This window comes from Cyprinus carpio, chromosome A8 (assembly GCF_018340385.1).
Source record: "Cyprinus carpio isolate SPL01 chromosome A8, ASM1834038v1, whole genome shotgun sequence".
Taxonomy (NCBI): domain Eukaryota; kingdom Metazoa; phylum Chordata; class Actinopteri; order Cypriniformes; family Cyprinidae; genus Cyprinus; species Cyprinus carpio.
The window spans coordinates 4045229-4065963 of NC_056579.1; the positions used below are offsets into that span (position 1 = coordinate 4045229).

A 20735-nucleotide genomic window follows, 5' to 3' on the forward strand; every position below is an offset into this window, starting at 1 on the left:
TCTGTGTGCATTGAATTTATTTAATACACGAGTTTCACAATTTGAGTTGAATTACTGAAATAAATGAACTTTTCCATGACATTCTAATTTATCGAGATGCACCTGTATATTCTTTATTTTAAGTCTTTCAAGCATAATTTTTTGCCCTATGTTGGACCTACAAACAAAATATGCAGATTTTCTTGTGCATAAAATACAAAGTGAAATGCCTGCTACAAACGTGCCCTGCATGAAAAGGTTGAGAACCCCTGCAGAAATGCATTAATGAAACTAAAGAGAACAGATATCATAGTCCTCAGCTTCTACACACAGTTCTAGCTACTTCAACATCATTTATTTACTATAAGGTTCTGTGAGTGTCATGACACTCACAATCCTGAGACGATCTGTGTCTAAAGGTGAACCTCAGATGACATCGACACACATCCTCAATGGGAATGGTCACCTGATGGACAGAAGAGAACGAGTGAATACGAACCCAGGTGTAGCTCTTAAGTCCCTTTCACATGAGCCGTGTTAAGGGCATCAATGCATCTCTTAGCACATGCATCAAGAGCCACACTGACCTTGACATGAAGAGCACTGCTAGAAGGGCAATTTTCTTGCTAGGCAGCATGAAAGTGGCAGGTGTACACAGTGAAAATAGTGCAATCAAATTGAAGACTGAAAATATTTGAGCTTAAAATAAGAAAATGCATCACTCTCTCTGATGATATGCATCTCACATTGTCATGCAACTTTAGTTGTTCAGTTAACACCACTGTGCATCATACTTGCTGAATGAAATCCAGTACTTGTTTCTTACAAATTTTAGGGTGCTGATGCCAAAAATAGTGCCTGTTTTGCTCTATTACACTGTCACACTTTCTAACGAAATATGACACATTTTGTAGAATTTTTGCTTTCGACAATTAAACTATTAACTACCACAAAATATAATTTATATATATTCCTCTGAGCCAGATTACAACTATTTGTTCAATTCTCAGCCTATTTTCACATGCATGACTTTATTTTATGGTTAACCCTGATTTCAAAGTTAGAATTATGACCCGTGACTGAAAACAATTGCATACAAGTTTTCTGCTACATCTGTGGGTGTTTTATTATATCCAAACAGCGACAGAAAATTACAGATTTTATGAAAAAAAAAAGAAATAATTTCTTTGACATTGACACTAAATGAGTACTTTAACATATTTTTTCACCCCTTTGTAGATCAAGTTCAATTATAAATATTTCATACTTCGTTTTGTCATAAACACTGAAATTTTGGACATTTGATTACTTTTGATTTTGTTAAGTGCGTTAAAGGTTATATACATATACATATATATATATACAGTACAGGTCAAAAGTTTGGAAACATTACTATTTTTAATGTTTTTGAAAGAAGTTTCTTCTGCTCATCAAGCCTGCATTTATTTGATCAAAAATACAGAAAAAAACAATAATATTGTGAAATATTATTACAACTTAAAATAATAGTTTTTAAATTTATTATACTTTAAATTATAATTTATTTCTGTGATGCAAAGCTGAATTTTTAGGATCATTATCACATGATCCTTTAGAAATCATTCTAATATGATGATTCATTATCAAAGTTGGAAACAGTTCTGCTGCTTAATATTTTTTCAGAACATGTGATACTGTTTTAGGATACTTTGATGAATAAAAAAAAAAAAAAAAAAAAAGAAGCTATGTTTTTAAAATATAAATATTTTGTAATAACAATATACACTACTGGTCAGTAATTTGGGGTCAGTAATTTTTTTTTTTCTTTTTTTTTTTTATAAAATCAATACTTTTATTCAGCAAGGATGTGTTAAATTGATAAAAAGTGATAGTAAAGAAAATATATTATTAGAATATATATTATTATAAATGTTTTTTTATTTTGAATAAATGCAGTTCTTTTTAACCTTTTATTCATCAAATATATTAGACAGCAGAACTGTTTCCAACACTCATAATAAATCAGAATATTAGAATGATTTCTAAATGATCATGTGATAGACTGGATGTTATATGTGACACTGAAGGCTGGAGTAATGATGCTGAAAATTCAGCTTTGCATCACAGGAATAAATTATTTTTTTAAAGTATATTCAAATAGAAAACTATATTTTAAGTTGTAATAATATATCACAATATTACTGTTTTTTTCTGTATTTTTGATCAAAATAAATGCAGGCTTGATGAGCAGAAGAGACTTCTTTCAAAAACATTAAAAATAGTAATGTTTCCAAACTTTTGACCTGTACTGTATATATATATATATATATATATATATATATATATATATATATATATATATATATATATATATATATATATAAGCTTTTTGATTTCCAAAAGTTGAAATTGCTGAACTTTGAGTAATAGGTCACAGCACTTGACCTGTGCACAACATAAATCGGGGTTGCGCTGTAGATTGAGGCTTTGCATTACAAGGCTGGCACGAGTCATGTGAAAGTGTGTTTAGCTTCAAAACATCAAAAACATAAACCCAGATGTCTTTGCTTTAGTTTTTTGTTCTGTGTTTGTACCTTAACCGTCTCATTCCAGCAGGGCTGCTTGACTTGATAGTAGATGACAGACTTGTATTCAGTGATCCCTTCATAACCAGCTCCAGGAAATATGGCTTTCTGAAGAGAGAATGAGAATGTAAAAAAAAAACATCTACTAGAAGAAAATAGTTTTCTTTTCTCATACAGTAAGTGGTTTGCAGCAGTAAAATTTAAATGTTGACAAAACCAGAAGTTGCCAGTACACAACTCGAGTTAAAGGAAACGGTGTTGCATAACGTGCAGTATATAAAACAAGATCAAGACTGAAAGACAAGCTTACATCTCTTAAAAGAGGGGGAGCTCTTTTTAGGAAAAGCTTTTCAGAACGAGTTTCTTGTATTTTTCCATGCTCGCAAGTGTTAACAGGAAACACTTATACTGTATGTGCATTATAGCTCGAAATAGCATTTGGCAAGAACAGAGCTGTAAAAAGCTTTCTGTATCATTTGTTTGGACATTTAAAGACAGCAGCCGTTTCCTAAATGAGAAAGATCTGCAAGCTGTTTTTATGCCAGCAACAGTTCTACTGTCAAAACACAGAGATAAAGGGGGTGGATGAGTGCTGCATGCTAAATAGTGAACGCAAAAACTGTTAGACAACATAAACGAGAAGAACGGAGGACAATGGAACGAGAGAAAGTGTTTCAAATGACCTTTGAGGTATTTCCTAAAATAATACCATGTTTTTTGTACACCTGCAAATTGCTGATGCAAAAATATGGAACTGAAGTTGTTGTCAGACAGCACTGATTTTAAATCAGCATTCACTTAATGGCTTTACAAGCACTATAAGTGAGGGTGTGGAAATCTCCTAATTGCGCCAAGATATTTATGTTAGTTAATATTTAATATCCCAGGGTTTCTGTACCTCCATGGGATTTCCTTCTTCATCCAGCACGCTCATCATAACTTCTACATTTTTGGGGGTCTTCTTCTTGCCACGATCAAATTCTCCTTGTAGCAGCGTAACATATATATCATTCCTTAAATAACCTGTAGAGACATGATCGATGCATTAACTGCATATTCTTGAGCACTGCTATTAAAACAAAGATGTTACAATCTGAAAGCTGTGCAGACTGACCTGGCAGGATAATTTCAGGAAAGCCCATTTTCCTGACTATAGCTGTTGTGCGATCCACAAAATGAGGGTAATTTTTTTTAACCTGAAACACATCTCCAGGGAGCAGCTTTAGGGTCACAAACAAACCTGAAAGCAAAAACATGCTGTCATAATGTCAGACGGGTCTCGTCAGTCTACAAACTCCAGCCCCGAGGGAGCAGAATCTCTCAACACAGACTAAATCATTTCAAAATCAGTGACGAGAATCTAAAATAAGACATAATTAAAAAGGATTAAAATAAAAGTACAAATAAAACTAAAAAAGAAAAATATATTTAAAATTTTAATGCATTAAGTTTCAACTCAATATAAAAAAAAATGCAAACTCAATATAAAAGATATTAACTAAATGTGTGCATTTATAGCACATGCAAAACAATCCCAGTCCCAGATTATTTTTGTTTGGATATTGCACCATTCTCACATTCAGGGACTATTATAAATAGTGGCTAAGCAATACAGATTTGTATTATTTTTTTTTATATACATGTTAATATAAGGCTGATGTTAATATGTTAATATGCAGGGTATGTTTACACAATATTCCTTAAATTCTTTAAAACAGAGAAGTATAATTGTCGTTCACAATTAAAACATGATTGGAGTGCTGAAAAAATATTTAAAAAGTTAAATTTTAGTTTGAAGTCATCTGCACCAATGTTCATGCAAAAACGCATTACCATGGTGGATTTAGCAATTAGGTTTTCAAGGATTTTTTTTAATAAAAATAATATTCTAAAAAATGAATAAAACTACAAGTTGACCCAAAATGTGACCAAAAAAAGTTTAACTGGTAAGAATCATTAATGACAGCTAGGGCAATCGTACCAATTTAATACAGTGTGAAATGGGAATTTTGAAAAGAATTGGGTGATATTCCAATTCCCTGCTGAACCATCCCGGAGGACATGCATCTTCACATCTCATTCTGTCTCTATGCAAATCAGTTTGACTATATCAAAGTCATCATGTTTTCATCCTCTCAAACTTTCTAAATGTTCGACTTTCATTCAACAACCAAGAAACTTCCACAAGTTCACACGTCTCCCACAGAGACACAAACACAAAAGCAAAGATTAATTTTTTGGCCGGTTGGTCTGGATTTACCCTGTCCTTTGTGGTTGACCTCTCGCGTTGCTATGACCTTGTTGAAGACGGCAACGAGTGGCTCATTCTCGCCGATGACACGAGACGGGATGAGAGGAGACATGATTAGCTGCCTCTGACGGATGTACGTTTCCATGGCAATCCTAGGAAAAGAGAGTCCAAGAGGAGAAGGACAACATTGAAGAAAAATAGCAAAATACAGCCTAGGGGTAACAGTGTGTGATCTGCCCAAACTAAACAATGTGAAAATAATAATAATAATAATAAAAAATGAAACTACAATCAGGCAAATGAAGGATGCTGTAATCTCATGAAGGACACACTCACTGTTGAAACGGGATGAAATACTGCTTATCATCATCATCAATTTTCCCATGGGCAATATCAGTGATATCCATGACTGCAGACACAAAGAAACATGAGGCTGGTGCTGATCCGAACCACAGACACTTTACATTTAATTATTACCTTCAATATTGTACACATTCCCTTCGAGAGAGAGCAAATATCTCATATTGTCTAAGTATTTGTTTTCAGATGTATTCGAAGGTGAAAGACGTGGCACAAACTGGTAATTTTGTCTTCCTACAATTCTTGGAACGTGTTTCAATGTTGATAAGAGATTAAATTAGAGTCTGTAGGAATCTCAATATCAGCTTTTGATTTGGAAGCTGGTGCACCAAATGAAAAGACTCAACATTATTATTAAATCGAAGAAAAATAGCATCTTTTCTGTGAAACTGAAATTAATAGAATAACTCTTTTTCTTCATCTGAACAGATTTGGAGAAACTGAGCATTACATCACTTTCTCACCAATGCATCCTCTGCAGTGAATGGGTGCCGTCAGAATGAGAGTCCAAACAGTTGATAAAAACATCACTATAATCCACATGACTAAAGTCCATCAATTAACATCTTGTGAAGTGAAAAGATGCGTGTTTGTAAGAGACGAATCCATCATTACATTTTATTTTTAACTTCAATCTGCTACTTCCGGCTAAAATATGAATCCTCTATCCATAATATTGCTTTCTCCAGTGAAAAAGTCCAAAATATTTGTAAACAGATGTATCCGGTGGACTTTTTCACTGGAGGAAGCGTTATTATGGATTATAGATTATCCACTATTTTAGCTAGAAGCTATGGTTTAAAGTTAACATTCTGAAGGCAGAGGATCCACTGATAAGCAAGTGATGGAATGCTAAATTTCTCCAAATCTATTCTGATCAAGAAATAAACTCATCTACATCTTGGATGGCCCGAGCAAATTTTCCTTCTTAGATGAACTACTCCTTTAAGTGCAATGTCTTTTAGCTCTCTAACTGCATACTTACAACCATGACAAATGAACAGACATGTTCACAACAAGGTGAATCTGGTGCTGTCTGTGCTCAGGTTTAAGAAAGCCACAGGCTGAACATGATGCAATGTGACTCTGAAGATTATGGTATAACTGGCTTTTTTCATCTTGAAAAATACAATGAAGGCATTCAGGCATCCTGACGTTGCTGTGTACAGCGGCAAGGAAGGGTCAAAGCACTTGACACAACATCATTTCGAAACTAAAAGAAACACTATTTTCAGCAAATGCACCTGTAGGTTTGATACAAACATCAATATAATCATTTAATATGACATTTTGGAGTTCAACCAACAAGGAAAGATAACAGTAGTAAAGTTTGGTCTTTCAGGTACTTGCAAGATTGAAAACTTTAAACTGAAATATGATAACAGGAGAAAGAGAACACAGAACACTATTAGATGTGAAACATTGTGTGCACTTGACTGGGAAAAAAACATATATATGTCTTTTGCTCAGTTATTTGACAATGCGAGATAGTGCTGAAAGTGACAAGGACAAGAGTTAAAGTGCAGTTATCAATATACTAGAGAAGCCGTATGCGCACACACACACACCCACACACCCACACACACACACACACACACACACACACACACACACACACACACACATCTTCTGTTCATCCCTCAAGATCATGAATACAGATGAAAAATGCCATTGGATTAATGTATTTAGAATTGAAGCCCAACAGCCAAGACAGCTGAACAGCTTAAAAACAGAAATGTCTGTGGTGATGTTCTTAAAGCACTTACATGTGTTCTTCAGTAGAACAAAATATGTGTTATTTGAGCTGTAAACCTGCCTGAATTGTTATTTTGAGGTGGAAGAACTTCAAGGAATAGTTTATCCAAAAATGAAAATCTGTTGAAAATTTACTCCCAGGCTATCCAAGTTTGTTTGTTCGTTCATCAGATTTGGAGAAATTCAGCATTATATCACTTGCTCACCAATAGTCCTTGTCAGTGAATGGGTGCCGTCAGAATGAGAGTCCAAACAGCTGATAAAAACTATAATATGAGTCCTCTATCTAATATTGCTTTCTCCAATGAAGAAGTTTAAATAAGGAGAGAAATATGCACAGATCAAGCAAAAACCATCCAAAACAGTCCTAAACAAACATGTCAATGGATTTTGATGTGAGAGAACAACAGGGGAGGGACTTTTTCAGCTGAGGGAGTGCTGTGGATTATGGATTTGGCCAGAAGCAACGGTTTGAAGTTAAAATGCCTTGGATGGATTTGTTTCCTACAAATATGCAGATTTTCACTCCACGAGATGTTCACTGATGGACTGGAGTGCTGTGGATTACTTGTGGATTATTGTGATGTTTTTATCAGCAGTTTGGACTCTCATTCTGACGGCACCCATTCACTGCAGAGCATCCAATGGTGAACAAGTGATGTAAATTTCTCAGAATCTGTTCAAGATTAGGAAACAAACCCATTTATATCTTGGACGGCCTGAGGGTAAGTAAATATTCAGCAATTATTTATGATGAGTGAACTATTCCTTTAACCAGAACTGACTGTCAAACTAATGGCAAACACAACGTTTGGAAAAAAATCTGCCTGAAAACAATTCTGTGCAATTTTGTAACACTAAGCTAGTGTCCTTTAAGGTTGGTTGGTTGGCGTTTCTAAACAAATGACAAATATGAAGTGTGAAATGAAGAGAAGAACTAGGAAAAATCTGGACCTTCTACAGATATACTATCTATTAACAATAAAGAAGCAATTTTTAAGTCTGGAACCTGCTACTCCAAACGGCCTCCGCAGTCCCCCTGTGTGTTTCTTTCCCTCCTTCAGCTCCATGCAGCCCACACGGATGATCTGACACGCCAGGAAGAGACGCTGTCTGATGAGGTCACTGCTACTCAGATCCTAAACACAGACGCCACAGAAGAAGAGCAGCAGGAAGCACTTCAAATTCTTTCATTAGCACAAAGAAAAAATCCAATGCTTTTTTCTCAATTTTAGATCTGTGATTCAGAAGTTTGGGGTCAAAACCTTTTTTAAAACATTTATTCAACAAGGACATTTTAAATTGATCAAAAGTGAAGTAAAGGCATTTATAATGTTATAAAAGCTGTTCTTTTGAACTTTCTATTCATCAAAGAATTCTGTAACGGCTGCTAAAAAATTCAGCTTTGCATCACAGGAATAAATTACATCTTAAAATATATTCAAACAGAAAAAGGCTATTTTAAATTGTAATTATATTTCACAATATTACTGTTTTTGATGTAATTTTGATCAAATAAATGCAGACTTGGTGAGCATAAGAGACTTCTTAAAAAAAAAAATCATTAAAAAAAATCCCAAACTGTTGAATGGTAGTATATGAGACTATAAAAATTCTGAGAAAAAGTATTCTTTTGATCTCTGTTACCGTGAAGAGTGCAGGAAGGTTGTTGAGTTTTTCAATCTCTTTCGGCATGCCTGTGCTGTCCCACTGTACCAGGAAGTTTTCCTTAAAGAACAAGAAAACTATTTATCACAAAAACTATTTATCTCTCCACTGAAACTGACACAAGCTCACTAGCTAGTTTGCACTACAAACCAGTGTGTTCAAAATTAAGATAATACATTAAAACAATATGATAAGACACACCAACTTTCAATATCAAGCAGCAAAACTTGTTCAGCTAAAAATAGCTGGACGGAGTGGACGCAGATGAGACCGGAAGCCAGACCCATAGAATTTAGCATTTTTAAGACAAGAAAAAGGTGGATTGGGTATTCTACATGATCTCCTTCTGCTTTAAAAAAAAACAACATAGAGAAGAAAAAACTAAATAAAGAGACTGACTCACCTAATAAATTCAGATTTGTCAGGATCGTATAATGACATGAAGAGTTCCGCGTCCTCGCCGATGTTGCATACGAAGTTTCTGAGATTTATTAGAAGGCTGTATGTGTGCACGCCGCTGAAGAGAGTCTGACGCCGCTTCTCCAGGTTCTGAAGCATCTAGCAGAAAAAAAAGACAGTAAAATTCATGATTTGAGACAGTAGAGGACAGTTTGCCTGAAGTTCTATAACACCTTCAAAAACTGAAACAGTAGAGCATGGCACTAAAAATACCAAGGTCATGGGTTCGATTAGCAGAGAATTCATGAACTAATAAGATGTAAACCCTAAATGCAATATAAGTTGCTTTAAATAAAAGTGTCTACCAAATGCATATTTCAATAACATTTACAAAATTTAAATTTAAAGACACTTGAGAGGAAAGTCTGAGTGTTGTGTTAAAAATTATGATGGAAATTTAATACGTAAAAATTTTAATGCAAAAGATTTTAAAAAGATTTTGGACCAATTTTGCAACAAACTAAAGATAAAAATGTTCTATAAATATTTAATATTTAGGAAGCAAGGTTTTAATAACTCCAATATCAGATTTTTTTTCATAATCAGATTTTTTTTTTCAATTTATTCTTATTTTTAATTAAAAATACTGTTTTCTATTTTAATTTGCAGCTTCTCTAAACACAACTTTTCACAAAGAAAAAATTATTTACTGGTTGGTTATTCTGCTGTTTGCATCACTTTGATTCAGTCAACAATTCCTGTCATTTTTACACTGCAAACTGAACTATGCATTTATACAGTTACCAGCGAACTATTTTAATTACTCATCAAAGCCAATTTGACAATTGTCATGTGCTAATTCTGGACCCAGTTTTCAACATGCAACTAAAAAGAAAACAAGTGCTTTACCTTCTCCTCCTGTATCCTCTCATCAATACTGCGTGACGCTGACTCGTGAGCCCTGAACAGACTGACTGTGCTCGTGCGTTCGGGGTCTAATGTGTTTCCTGCTTCATCACGCACCACTAAATCAAGACCCAGAATCCTGTGCAACAGACACAGACAGATTCTACAACACAAGAATACTAACACATCCCTACCATATTATTAGGATCAATTATATACAGTTTTAAAACATTTCAGCAACTTAAATTGGGTAAACTAAAAATTTATGCTTGATGATACCAGTAAATCACATATTCAGACATTCAGGCCCCTCAAATGAAAAGTTTGGTGAAACAACATGAGGCAGTACAGGAAGCCGAATCGCACCTGTTCCCATAATCAATTTTTGCTGCGACTTTCTTCCTGAGCTCCACAAGGTCGTCGTTGGGAAGCGTGCCGGACACAATCTGCGAGCGGTACTCGATCAGGCTGTAGGACATCTGCTGTACGTTCCGGAACAGTGTGGTCTTGTTGCTCTGGAATGCAGAAGAACAGGTGATTAAAACAATATCACGGCTTACAAAACACTACAGATGGGATTTGTCTTTGTTGAACAAACACATTGTGGGAAGCTCTGTGTTGAGCTGAAACGGACAATGAGGTGAACTCAAACAAACCACACAGGCGACGCAGGTGGGTTCACGTACCACATAGAGCTTGTGCCATATCTGTGTCCATTCTCGTAATGTGGTGCCCAGCTCCTGGACCAAGGGCAAATCTGTAGGTACAACAGTCTCTTGTTTCCTGTACATCAACAGAAGGGTAGAAGAAAAACATGACTTCATCAGGTTCTCGAAAATAAAGATGTCATTCGCAGTTCCTTAACCCTTAGAGACCCAAGCATTGATGTAAATTCTATTTAAAATGTCTTTAGGAAGCCATAGTTTGCCAAAAATTTGCATTGGGAGATAGTTTGGAAAAACATTAGCAAAATTTCAAAGCAGGGTTAGTATTTTTTGATACACTAAGTGAAAGTTTTGAATTCTCCATACAATTCAGCATAATACATAATATATTATTATGCATATAACATAATACAACCAAAAAATATATTTCAGTAAGGATAGTCACAAAAAGCTAAGAAGTTTCACCATTTGACCATTTAAATTGTGTAACCAATATTCATATCAAAGAATATTTTATATATAATATATTCATTTTTATTATATTTATATATAAAAATATATATTGTTATATCAACAAGACAAAAAAAATAAGAGCTGAAAAAAAATTAGAATTGGTAACACTTTACAATTAGTTTTAGTTTGTTAACATTAGTTAACTATACTAGTTAACATGAATACTTCTGCAGCACTTAATAATATATTATTAAGATCAAAAGTTATTTCTGTTAATATTAGTTAATATTCTGTGAACTAACATGTACATGAACATTTTTATTAACTAACATTAAAAAAGTTAATAAATGCTGTAAAAATATATCTCACTCACTGTTAGTTTATGTTAGTTAATGCATTAATTAAAGGGTTAGTTCACCTAAAAATGAAAATTCTGTAATTAATTACTCGCCCTCATATCGTTCCAAACCCGTAAGACCTCCGTTCATCATTGAAACACAAATTAAGATATTTTTGATGGAATCTGAGAGCTCTCTGACCCTCCATAAACAGCAAGGGTCCTTACACGATTAACGTCCAGAAACGTAGCAAGGAGATCAGTAAAATAATCCATGTGACATCAAGGGTTCAATCGTAATTTTATGAAGCTACGAGAATACAGAGCTGTCAGATTCCATCAAAAATATCTTAATTTGTGTTCCGATGATGAACGGAGGTCTTATGGGTTTGGAACGATATGAGGGCGAGTAATTAATTACAGAATTTTCATTTTTGGGTGAACGAACCCTTTAAAGTTAACAAATGAGATCTTACTGTAAAGTGTAACCAATTATTTTTGGAACATTCCCTGGATACGCTCTATTGTGTGAGAATTTCAGGGCATGTAAGTTATGTTTTATTTTATAGCGTTATACAAACAAAGCTGGGAGGCTATAACTTGTATGTTTATCTCTGTAAAATGTCATGATCCCAGAATATTCTTACACCTCACTGCCCTCAAATTACATATTTAGAGGCCACTGATCTCTATATAAGCCTTCCTAGTTAACTTCAGTATTTACATATCAGCACACCCATCATATAACCAATAAACTTTCATTAGGTTACATCAAAGTCATTTGGGATCATTTATAGCAATAATTTTATACTTTGGCATGCTGGAAGATTCAGACTATATTTTCTTGCCAAATATGTTGCTATGATACATTTTAGAGCATTTTAACCCCTATTTAAGAATTCCACATTATTTAACAGCTTTGAACAAGTGTTACAATTTTGCCACAGTGGGTCTCTGAGGGTAAACAAACAAACCTGCCACTGTAGACTCCTCTGACAGCACATAGTTAATTAAGTGATAGACAATTTGCCATTAATGAATTATAGAGCATAATTAACACATGATCTGCCTCTTACCCGGTTCCCTCAACTTTTGCTTCTTTCAGATGAATATAGTTGGCAGGGAAAATGCCCTTTGAAATAAGACAAAGAAGCATTTGTGAGAACCCACACAATTCATTCCGCCTGCTGCAGAATGTCAGGTAATGATTAGATTGTCAGTTTATCAGTAGGATGATAATTATCCCGACACCTTTTGTGATTTCTGTCGTAGTGTGTATCCTCTGTACCACCCTGGGAGAAGGAGAGAGAGAGAAAAAACAGATCTTTGAGACAAACGATGCCAGATGGCAGATGCTGTTCTACATTAAATATATAAGAATAAGGCAGATGTTCTGTTTGTTCAGCATTAGCAGAATCACTAGAGAAACTAGAGTAGTTGTAAATAGAAAAAATCATATTTACCAGATGAGAGACATGAATGCAAACACTACAATGCCATAATTAACAACTGGACACTCTGTATTGTCTTTAAACCATGACTTTCTGAGTTGGGGGCGTGTAAATTAAACAATCACGGTGGTAGCTGATTGGTACTGGTAATAATAATAATGTTTTCATAGTGAATGCTGAATTTAGTTTGTGCACATTTTGTGTGCTGTTGTTGAAGAAGAACAGCTATAAATCTTGCCAGAAAATACTGATTTAGTCAGTTTGTGAGGAGACAGGCTTAAATTTTGAGATCAGATGTACGTTTTCTTTTAAAGTTGCACATAGACAGCAATGTTAAAAACCTTGTTTTAGCACAAAGCTTGATTGACAGGTGAGCAGGTGGTCCTTCGCTGCTGTCTAAGATGCATCAGGACATATTTAAATGCAATGTAGCTATATGCGTTTCTGCCTACATCAAAGAAGAGTTTGAGGGATCACAAAATGTTTTGGTTTGAATGGTAGCATTTATGGTAACATTCAAAAGCTTTGGATCAGTGATCAAAGCTTTTTTTTTTTAGAAATTAACACTTTTATTCATTAAATTGATTAAAAGTGACAGTAAAGACATTTACTGTGAAACGTTACAAAACATTTCTATTTCAAATAAATGCTGATCTTTTGAACTTTCCATCATCATAGAATCCTAGAAGTACTATGGTTTATAGAAAAATATTCTGCAGCAATATTGCTAATAATAATAATAAATGTTTCTTGAACATCAAATCTGTGTGTTAGAATGATTTCTGAAGAATCATGTGACACTGAAAACTGGAGTAATGATGCTGAAAATACATGGCATTTTAAAATATATTAAAATACAAAACAGTTATTTTAAATTGTAATATTTTACTGCTTTTTATCAAATAAATGCAGCCTTAAAATCTTGCCTACCCAAACTTTTCACTGGTAATGTACGTTTGCATTTAGCACTTACGATTTAATCACCCAAAAATGAAAGTTACTAGATCCTCAAGCTGTTACAAACCTATATTAATTGCTTTCTTTTTCGAAGAACACTGTTGTACAAACAACACTGGAGCCCACTGGAGACTTTTTTCAAAATATCTTGTTTCCCACAGAAGAAAAAAGCCTTGCAGATTTGCAATGACATGAGTGTGAGAAAATGGTCATGGAAAACGAAAACATTTTTAACATTATAATTGGACTTTGAGCAAAATAAACTGTAACAAAGTGTAAAACATGAGTCTTTTAAATCATGTTAGCAAATATGGTGCTTAATTTGAATGTTGCAGGCCACATGTGAAGAACATTCTTTCCAGCAGCTCTCAGAGCTTCAGCAGGACTCTGGGATACCACAGATTATGTATTCAGTGCAAGTGTGAACACGCTATAAGAAAGTGTGAGAGGACGTGTCAAGACATGCTGGAACTTGACACTCACCTTCAAACGTCTCAAGTATGTGCACCGTGTCCCCCACCTGAAGACTCAGCTCTGGCTCTCCTCTGGCATCATAGTTATAGAAAGCTGAAATTGAGACAAAAGGGTGTCACAGAGTGCAGAGAGCAAAGAGATACCAAAAAATAAAAACAACATGGCTGCTGTATGTCCTGTGAAAGAGGAAAAAAATGACAGCGCACCAACTGTTGAACAAGTTCTTGAGGTGAAAGTTCTCAAGTTCTGCAGGAAAACAGCCACTTGACATGTCTGACATCTATCGGTATGACTCAGATCTTCAAAATAACAGCCAAATGCAACCCAAACTCCCATTAAGATTAAAATAAATATGATTTTTAGAAGATAATGTGACTTGATTGTGCTCCGGAAAACAAGCCACCACACAATGCAATGGCACTGCTATGTAGCTGCTAGGATGAAAAAAGTCAAATTGCAATTTTTCTGATAAAATTGTGAATTTCATTTAAAATGTGATTTAAAAAAAAAAAAAATATATATATATATACAGTACAGGTCAAAAGTTTGGAAACATTACTATTTTTAATGTTTTTGAAAGAAGTCTCTTCTGCTCATCAAGCCTGCATTTATTTGATCAAAAATACAGAAAAAAACAGTAATATTGTGAAATATTATTACAATTTAAAATAATTGTTTTTAAATTTATTATGCTTTAAATTATCATTTATTTCTGTGATGCAAAGCTGAATTTTTAGGATCATTATCACATGATCCTTTAGAAATCATTCTAATATGATGATTCATTATCAAAGTTGGAAACAGTTCTGCTGCTTAATATTTTTTCAGAACATGTGATACTTTTTTAGGATACTTTGATGAATAAAAAGTAAAAAAAAAAAAAAAAAAAAAAGAAGCTATGTTTTTAAAATATAAATATTTTTGTAATAACAATATACACTACTGGTCAGTAATTTGGGGCCAGTCATTTTTTTTTCTTTCTTTTTTTTTTAAATAAAATCAATACTTTTATTCAGCAAGGATGTGTTAAATTGATAAAAAGTGATAGTAAAGAAAATATATTATTAGAATTTTTTTTTTCTTTTGAATAAATGCAGTTCCTTTTTAAACTCCTATTTATCAAATATATTAGACAGCAGAACTGTTTCCAACACTCATAATAAATCAGAATATTAGAATGATTTCTAAATGATCATGTGATAGACTGGATGTTACATGTGACACTGAAGGCTGGAGTAATGATGCTGAAATTTCAGCTTTGCATCACAGGAATAAATTATTTATTTTTTTAAGTATATTCAAATAGAAAACTATTATTTTATGTTGTAATAATATTTCACAATATTACTGTTTTTTTCTGTATTTTTGATCAAATAAATGCAGGCTTGATGAGCAGAAGAGACTTCTTTCAAAAACATTAAAAAATAGTAATGTTTCCAAACTTTTGACCTGTACTGTGTATATATATATAGATTCATATATATATATATATATATATATATATATATATATATATATATATATATTATATATATTACTAAATAAACATAAAAATACAAATAAAAAACAAAAAATCTAAATAATTATAACTATAATTGTAATAATATAAATATTGCATTATTTTATTGTAAAATAAAAATCAAGTATTTCAGAAAATAATATTATTACTTTAATTTACAGCTGTAGGAAGTTTAGGGGCTACTACAGGAAGCCCCTAAAGCTTCTTTTGTTGATAAGCGCTTCTCATTGCAAGTATGGGAAGATTGTTGGAGCATGTTGCATTTCCAAATGCACATTAAGCAACCCAAACTCAAGAGCATATGCATACGTTTATTTATTTAAATGACAGCCTTTACTATTTGAAAATTGCTCTAAGCCAGATCACAAACTTGGTTTTATTTTGATTAATAATGCAGCCAGCCTAAGTCAAAAAAAGCCTACATCAAGTCTGTTTAATATAATAAAGATATAGCTTGGTTCCCTCCTTCAGGGTCAGCAATATTAACAGCAATGCTTGCCTTCCCAAACACCTCTTAAAACACAGATATCGGAGTCAGTTTCACCATGCTGTAAGGGTTACACCAGGGTTTTTGCTATACTTACACAGTGTAAGTGCTGATTCATGGAATGTGAACACACTAAGAGGCGCTGAGTGCTTTTCTCTTACTAGTAGTAACATTTTTGGGCTGTTGAACTGCAGCTGAACCTGACAGTGCATGTCTACACTACAAGACTGAAGGCCTGAGTTTTCCCTCCCTCTTCAGTGCTGAAGGACACTTAGTGGGAGTGCAAGATTGCTTCTGCCTCCACACTGCTTTCCATCTGCTGAATACACACAAAAACAAGCGCATATGCGTATAAAGGCGCATTCTAGGAAAGTTCAGCAGATTAACTTCCTCATTTCTCACACACATATTAGACCTTATTAAAGATATAGATGCAATCACTGAAACATGATTGGCTGATCAGGTCTCTATTGGTTATTTTTATAGAAAATTTATGGATGATAATTAATTTCCATATATTTTTATATTTCAGATTACTTTTGCAATCATATAGCGAAAAACGACAACAGCAGATTACAGCAAACAATTAACCTTTTGAGAGCAAATAAGAAATCTATATAGTTATCATAAGATAATTTTGTGATGCCTAAACACATTTAAGCATCACAGCATTGATTTAACAAACTTTCACATCCTGATCTTTGACACATTCAGAATCCAGAAAGCATTTACTTTTCATACATGGACTACTTTGCTATGTCTCCACAAAAACACTGATAAATGATAATAATAAGAAATGTTTATTGAGCAGCAAATCAGCATATTAAAATGATTTCTGAAGATCATGTTACACTAAAGACTGGAATAACGATATTGAAAATACAGCTGCACATCACAGAAATAAGTGTGTGTGTGTGTGTGTGTGTGTGTGTGTGTGTGTGTGTGTGTGTGTGTGTGTGTGTGTGTGTGTGTGTGTGTGTGTGTGTGTGTGTGTGTTGGGTTTTCCCCTTAAATCTACAACCTCTAGCTGATGCATTAAAAAATAAAAAAAATATAAACAACAGCTAAAAAAAAAAAAAGAGATTTTTCAATGCCACACTATCTACAGCGTGCTGACACTCAGCCCAAGGAAACATGGCTCAGGCCTTGTTCAGGCATGCACATTGTTCAGTTCAAATAAAGACTTGTAGATAAACCTAAAAGCTTGAGGCTACGTTTCACAACATGCTTCCACTAGTGCACTGCAGATCTCAAGCACACTCGACTGATAAATCTGTCCGCTTCTTTTTCACCGCAAAGTATGAAGCAACTTTCCATTTCCGTTTAATCTGTGGCTAAATTTCAAGCACAAGCTTATTATAATCTGTCATATTATGCGCACAGTGAAGAAAAGAAAATGCTAATATATCTAACAACTTCCACAACGCTTAAAATCAGCCCATAAACTTCAGTCTGGTTCGCTCAGATTAATCATTTATAACACAGGTGCATGAAACTTCCTGTCCACACCCAAATGAATCCAGACCTCAAAGGAGTGTCAGACACAAAGAATTTCATCACCCCTGGCTACATTTAAAATGCTCCGCGTGTCAATAAGACAAAAATACCATATTAAGACGTTTTATCACTTAAAAAAAAAACTGCCACCGTTCAGGAAACACAGACAATGATTCAGTTTACACACTAGGCACCATTTGAGCATGTGATTCTCGGCCAAATGGGCCATAGAGGTGTCACAGTGTTGAGGCCTGGTGCATGCTGGGATGTGGGATGTGCTAACAGGCTCCATTCTGACCGGTCTCTGTATACGCTCATCTATGACATCACTGACAGGCAGGCCACGCACTAGTACACTGCAACTTGTCATGTTGCCATGAGCATTTTCAAACGCTTTGCTCAGGGGCAATGGTGGGCCACTGGGCCATTTCAGATATAGTGTTGAAATTATGGTGCATAAACAACACAAATGTATGTCCTCAGAGTTCAGATGCAACAATAGTATTCTCAGAAGTGGAAGTCATAATCATAATTTGCTGAACTTCTATAGTGGTAAACAGAAGCTACAAGAAATATAATACTCCCGTTTGCTCCAATAGCGACAGAGAAATCCATGATAGTGTTTCATTGACCTTACAAAAAGGGAAAAAATACAGAGAAGTTGATACCATTGGACAGAAGAGAGAAACAAGTCAAATTTGCCCTCAGAAACACTTGTGCATCGGCTTTAACTAGTTTACGGAATTTAATTTCAAAGTAATATAACACAAAGTACAGTGTGATAAACATAGATTCAATTTAAAATAAAAAATAAAAAAATGCATCATTACAATTCATACAATGCACAAAAAAGGAAGTTTTCATTAGCAATTCCTCGCCAGATGCTAAAAAAACACCTTTAATTTAAAGTCCTCAAATATATGTCAAAGTTCTCAGACTGCTTGATGTCTGACTAACAGATTACATATCCCTTAAGAACACTCCATCACAACAATCGTCCCTGTGTGTGTTAAACCGGCCAGCTGACCGCTCTTGGCATGAACCGTAAGTACAGTATTGCAGCAGAGCAACAGAATAAATACACATGAAACAGCCAGGGTCAGAAATGAACAGCACTCAGGGCAAAAGTCAACACATTCAGTCCAAATATTATAATGTGTTCTCAGTCTGTTATCTAACATGTACAGTAAATCATAATGCTATATTCTAGGCCAGTCAGGTGAAAAAAAATCTTGCCAAACTTTCAAACAATAGGCCTTTTATTATTATGAGAATCATAAATTTAGTCAAGTATGTCCAAACAATTGATGCATTCAAAATCAAAACATTTATTTCTATAGTTTTATACACTGACTGTGTCAGCTGTCAGATTTTCTATTTAATTTGTTTCTGTACTTATTATTTCAAGGGCATGTGTTATAAAGTTTATTTTTATTTTTTTAAGAAGCACTTGAAAATTACTTGAGAACAGCAGAGCGTTTATTGTGTTATGATATCTTGTGCATGTGAAGCTGCTTTAATTTGACAGGCAACAGCTATAATTGTCCTGAGAATTTATTTCAGTTAATTCAACTGAAGCATGCGACTTAAATTGGATTGTTGCAAATGGAAGTATGGCATGTCAACTAGCCACAAATGTACAGTAACTAAATGCCCTTATCAAGCCACAAACAATAATAAAGCACATTTATTTGCAAAACTACCCAGCCACTGAGCAGTGTGAGATAAAGAGTTCATTCTGTTTGGTTTTATGGGTGTGTTAACCTGAGCTCATGTGCACAGATTAAAGTGACTGGAAGGGAAATGCAGTTTATGACTGTGATCACTGGAACTCTGGTGGCTCTGTTGCTGTATTTATTGTAATTGTATTGTCCTGTCAAACCTGCAGGAACTACATTCACTCTACTGTGTACTTATAAACAAATTATACTAAAACAAATATGTTGTTAGTTACCCGAAAATACAAAGAGACACCCATCCAAACTTCTCTTACAAAATATGTCAACAAACCTATATCCAGTTGATGTATTAAAGCATCTGAGTAGTGTATGTATAATAACCGACAGCTTTTCATACAGGTATCAGAAGTGCGTGGTGTGTGTTCAGGTAAAGGTGCGGCTGAGCGCTCCTCAATCTCCAGCGCTACTGTCCAGAGTGAAACACTGAGTAAAAACTAACAAAAGCGCGTTGAAAGTCACTCACCCACTCCATATTTCTCTCTTTTAGTGGGAATCCAGCGCGTCATGGCAGGAAAACTTGAGTGAAGTGAACTTAATCATATGAACAGTAATAGTGTTGTGAAGCAGTAGGGCTGCAGCGGTCCGCACATCACAGTTCCGGTGTTACGCAAAAGAACCGCTCGCTGCGCGCGTGTGACGCGCCCTCGGGCTCGCGCGAACTCACTCAAACACGCACACAAGCGGACCGTAAAGTTTATGGTCATGTGAAATCTAATTTATTCGAAGATAACGTCATTACCATTATGCAACAGTTTAGTTGAAACTAATAGGGGCTATATGCAAAGTTACAAATATTCATTTAATTCATAGATAGATAGATAGATAGATAGATAGATAGATAGATAGATAGATAGATAGATAGATAGATAGATAGATAGATAGATAGATAGATAGCACTGAAATATTATTTTTTACATTCATTTATTTGTCTTATTCTGGGATGTTGTACTAGCGGTTTTATTTTTACTTTGTCTAAAGTTAGTAATCTTTATTTATTATCTATCATGTCTACTCTCTGTATCATTTCTATTTTGTGAAAAGTGTTTGTGTGTGTCTGTGTCAAGGTTTCCGAGGAAACTAACCTCTTTTTTTTTTCTTGGCCCCTGCAATGAATGAATGTATGAAACAATGAACAATGAAATTAACATTGACTTTGAGTATCTGGTGTTTTGGAGCAGTCTGTGGAATGCATACCTTAAACCTTTCATTATGCATTTTATTTTTATTTTATTAATTATGTAATTTCTATTTTTTTAATCCATTTCCTTTTTAGT

The 20735-nt window shown here is 34.3% G+C and overlaps 2 protein-coding genes across 2 annotated transcripts in view; both read right to left on the reverse strand.

Moving 5' to 3' along the window:
- Nucleotides 1-9120, reverse strand: part of LOC109060391 (dedicator of cytokinesis protein 5-like) — a 43247-nt gene extending 34127 nt beyond the window's left edge. Inside the window, exons 1-9 of the mRNA XM_042761657.1 lie at nucleotides 8981-9120; nucleotides 8557-8637; nucleotides 7919-8048; nucleotides 5131-5203; nucleotides 4804-4946; nucleotides 3658-3783; nucleotides 3442-3566; nucleotides 2553-2651; nucleotides 373-445 (exon numbers count right to left, since the gene is read on the reverse strand). Of these exons, the coding sequence (XP_042617591.1) occupies nucleotides 373-445; nucleotides 2553-2651; nucleotides 3442-3566; nucleotides 3658-3783; nucleotides 4804-4946; nucleotides 5131-5203; nucleotides 7919-8048; nucleotides 8557-8604 (817 nt within the window). The 5' untranslated portion in view covers nucleotides 8605-8637; nucleotides 8981-9120. The remainder of the gene's footprint in view (nucleotides 1-372; nucleotides 446-2552; nucleotides 2652-3441; nucleotides 3567-3657; nucleotides 3784-4803; nucleotides 4947-5130; nucleotides 5204-7918; nucleotides 8049-8556; nucleotides 8638-8980) is intronic.
- Nucleotides 9121-12409: 3289 nt separating this feature from the next.
- On the reverse strand, nucleotides 12410-20131 carry LOC122145897 (dedicator of cytokinesis protein 1-like). Its single transcript, XM_042761658.1, has 4 exons — nucleotides 19925-20131; nucleotides 14229-14312; nucleotides 12589-12629; nucleotides 12410-12469 (listed from the first exon to the last, which is right to left on the reverse strand). The coding sequence occupies exons 1-4, from the start codon at nucleotides 19965-19967 to the stop codon at nucleotides 12410-12412; spliced, it is 228 nt and encodes a 75-aa protein (XP_042617592.1). The 5' UTR covers nucleotides 19968-20131.
- Nucleotides 20132-20735: the final 604 nt, after the last annotated feature.

Bases quoted from the DNA above. Each gene is read 5' to 3' on its own strand.
- LOC122145897 (XM_042761658.1), bottom strand. From the start codon at position 19,967: ATGACGCGCTGGATTCCCACTAAAAGAGAGAAATATGGAGTGG. The intron at 14,313-19,924 runs GTGAGTGACTTT...TCTCAATTTCAG, and splicing joins AAGAGAGAAATATGGAGTGG to CTTTCTATAACTATGATGCC. The intron at 12,470-12,588 runs GTGTCGGGATAA...CTTATTTCAAAG, and splicing joins TACGACAGAAATCACAAAAG to GGCATTTTCCCTGCCAACTA.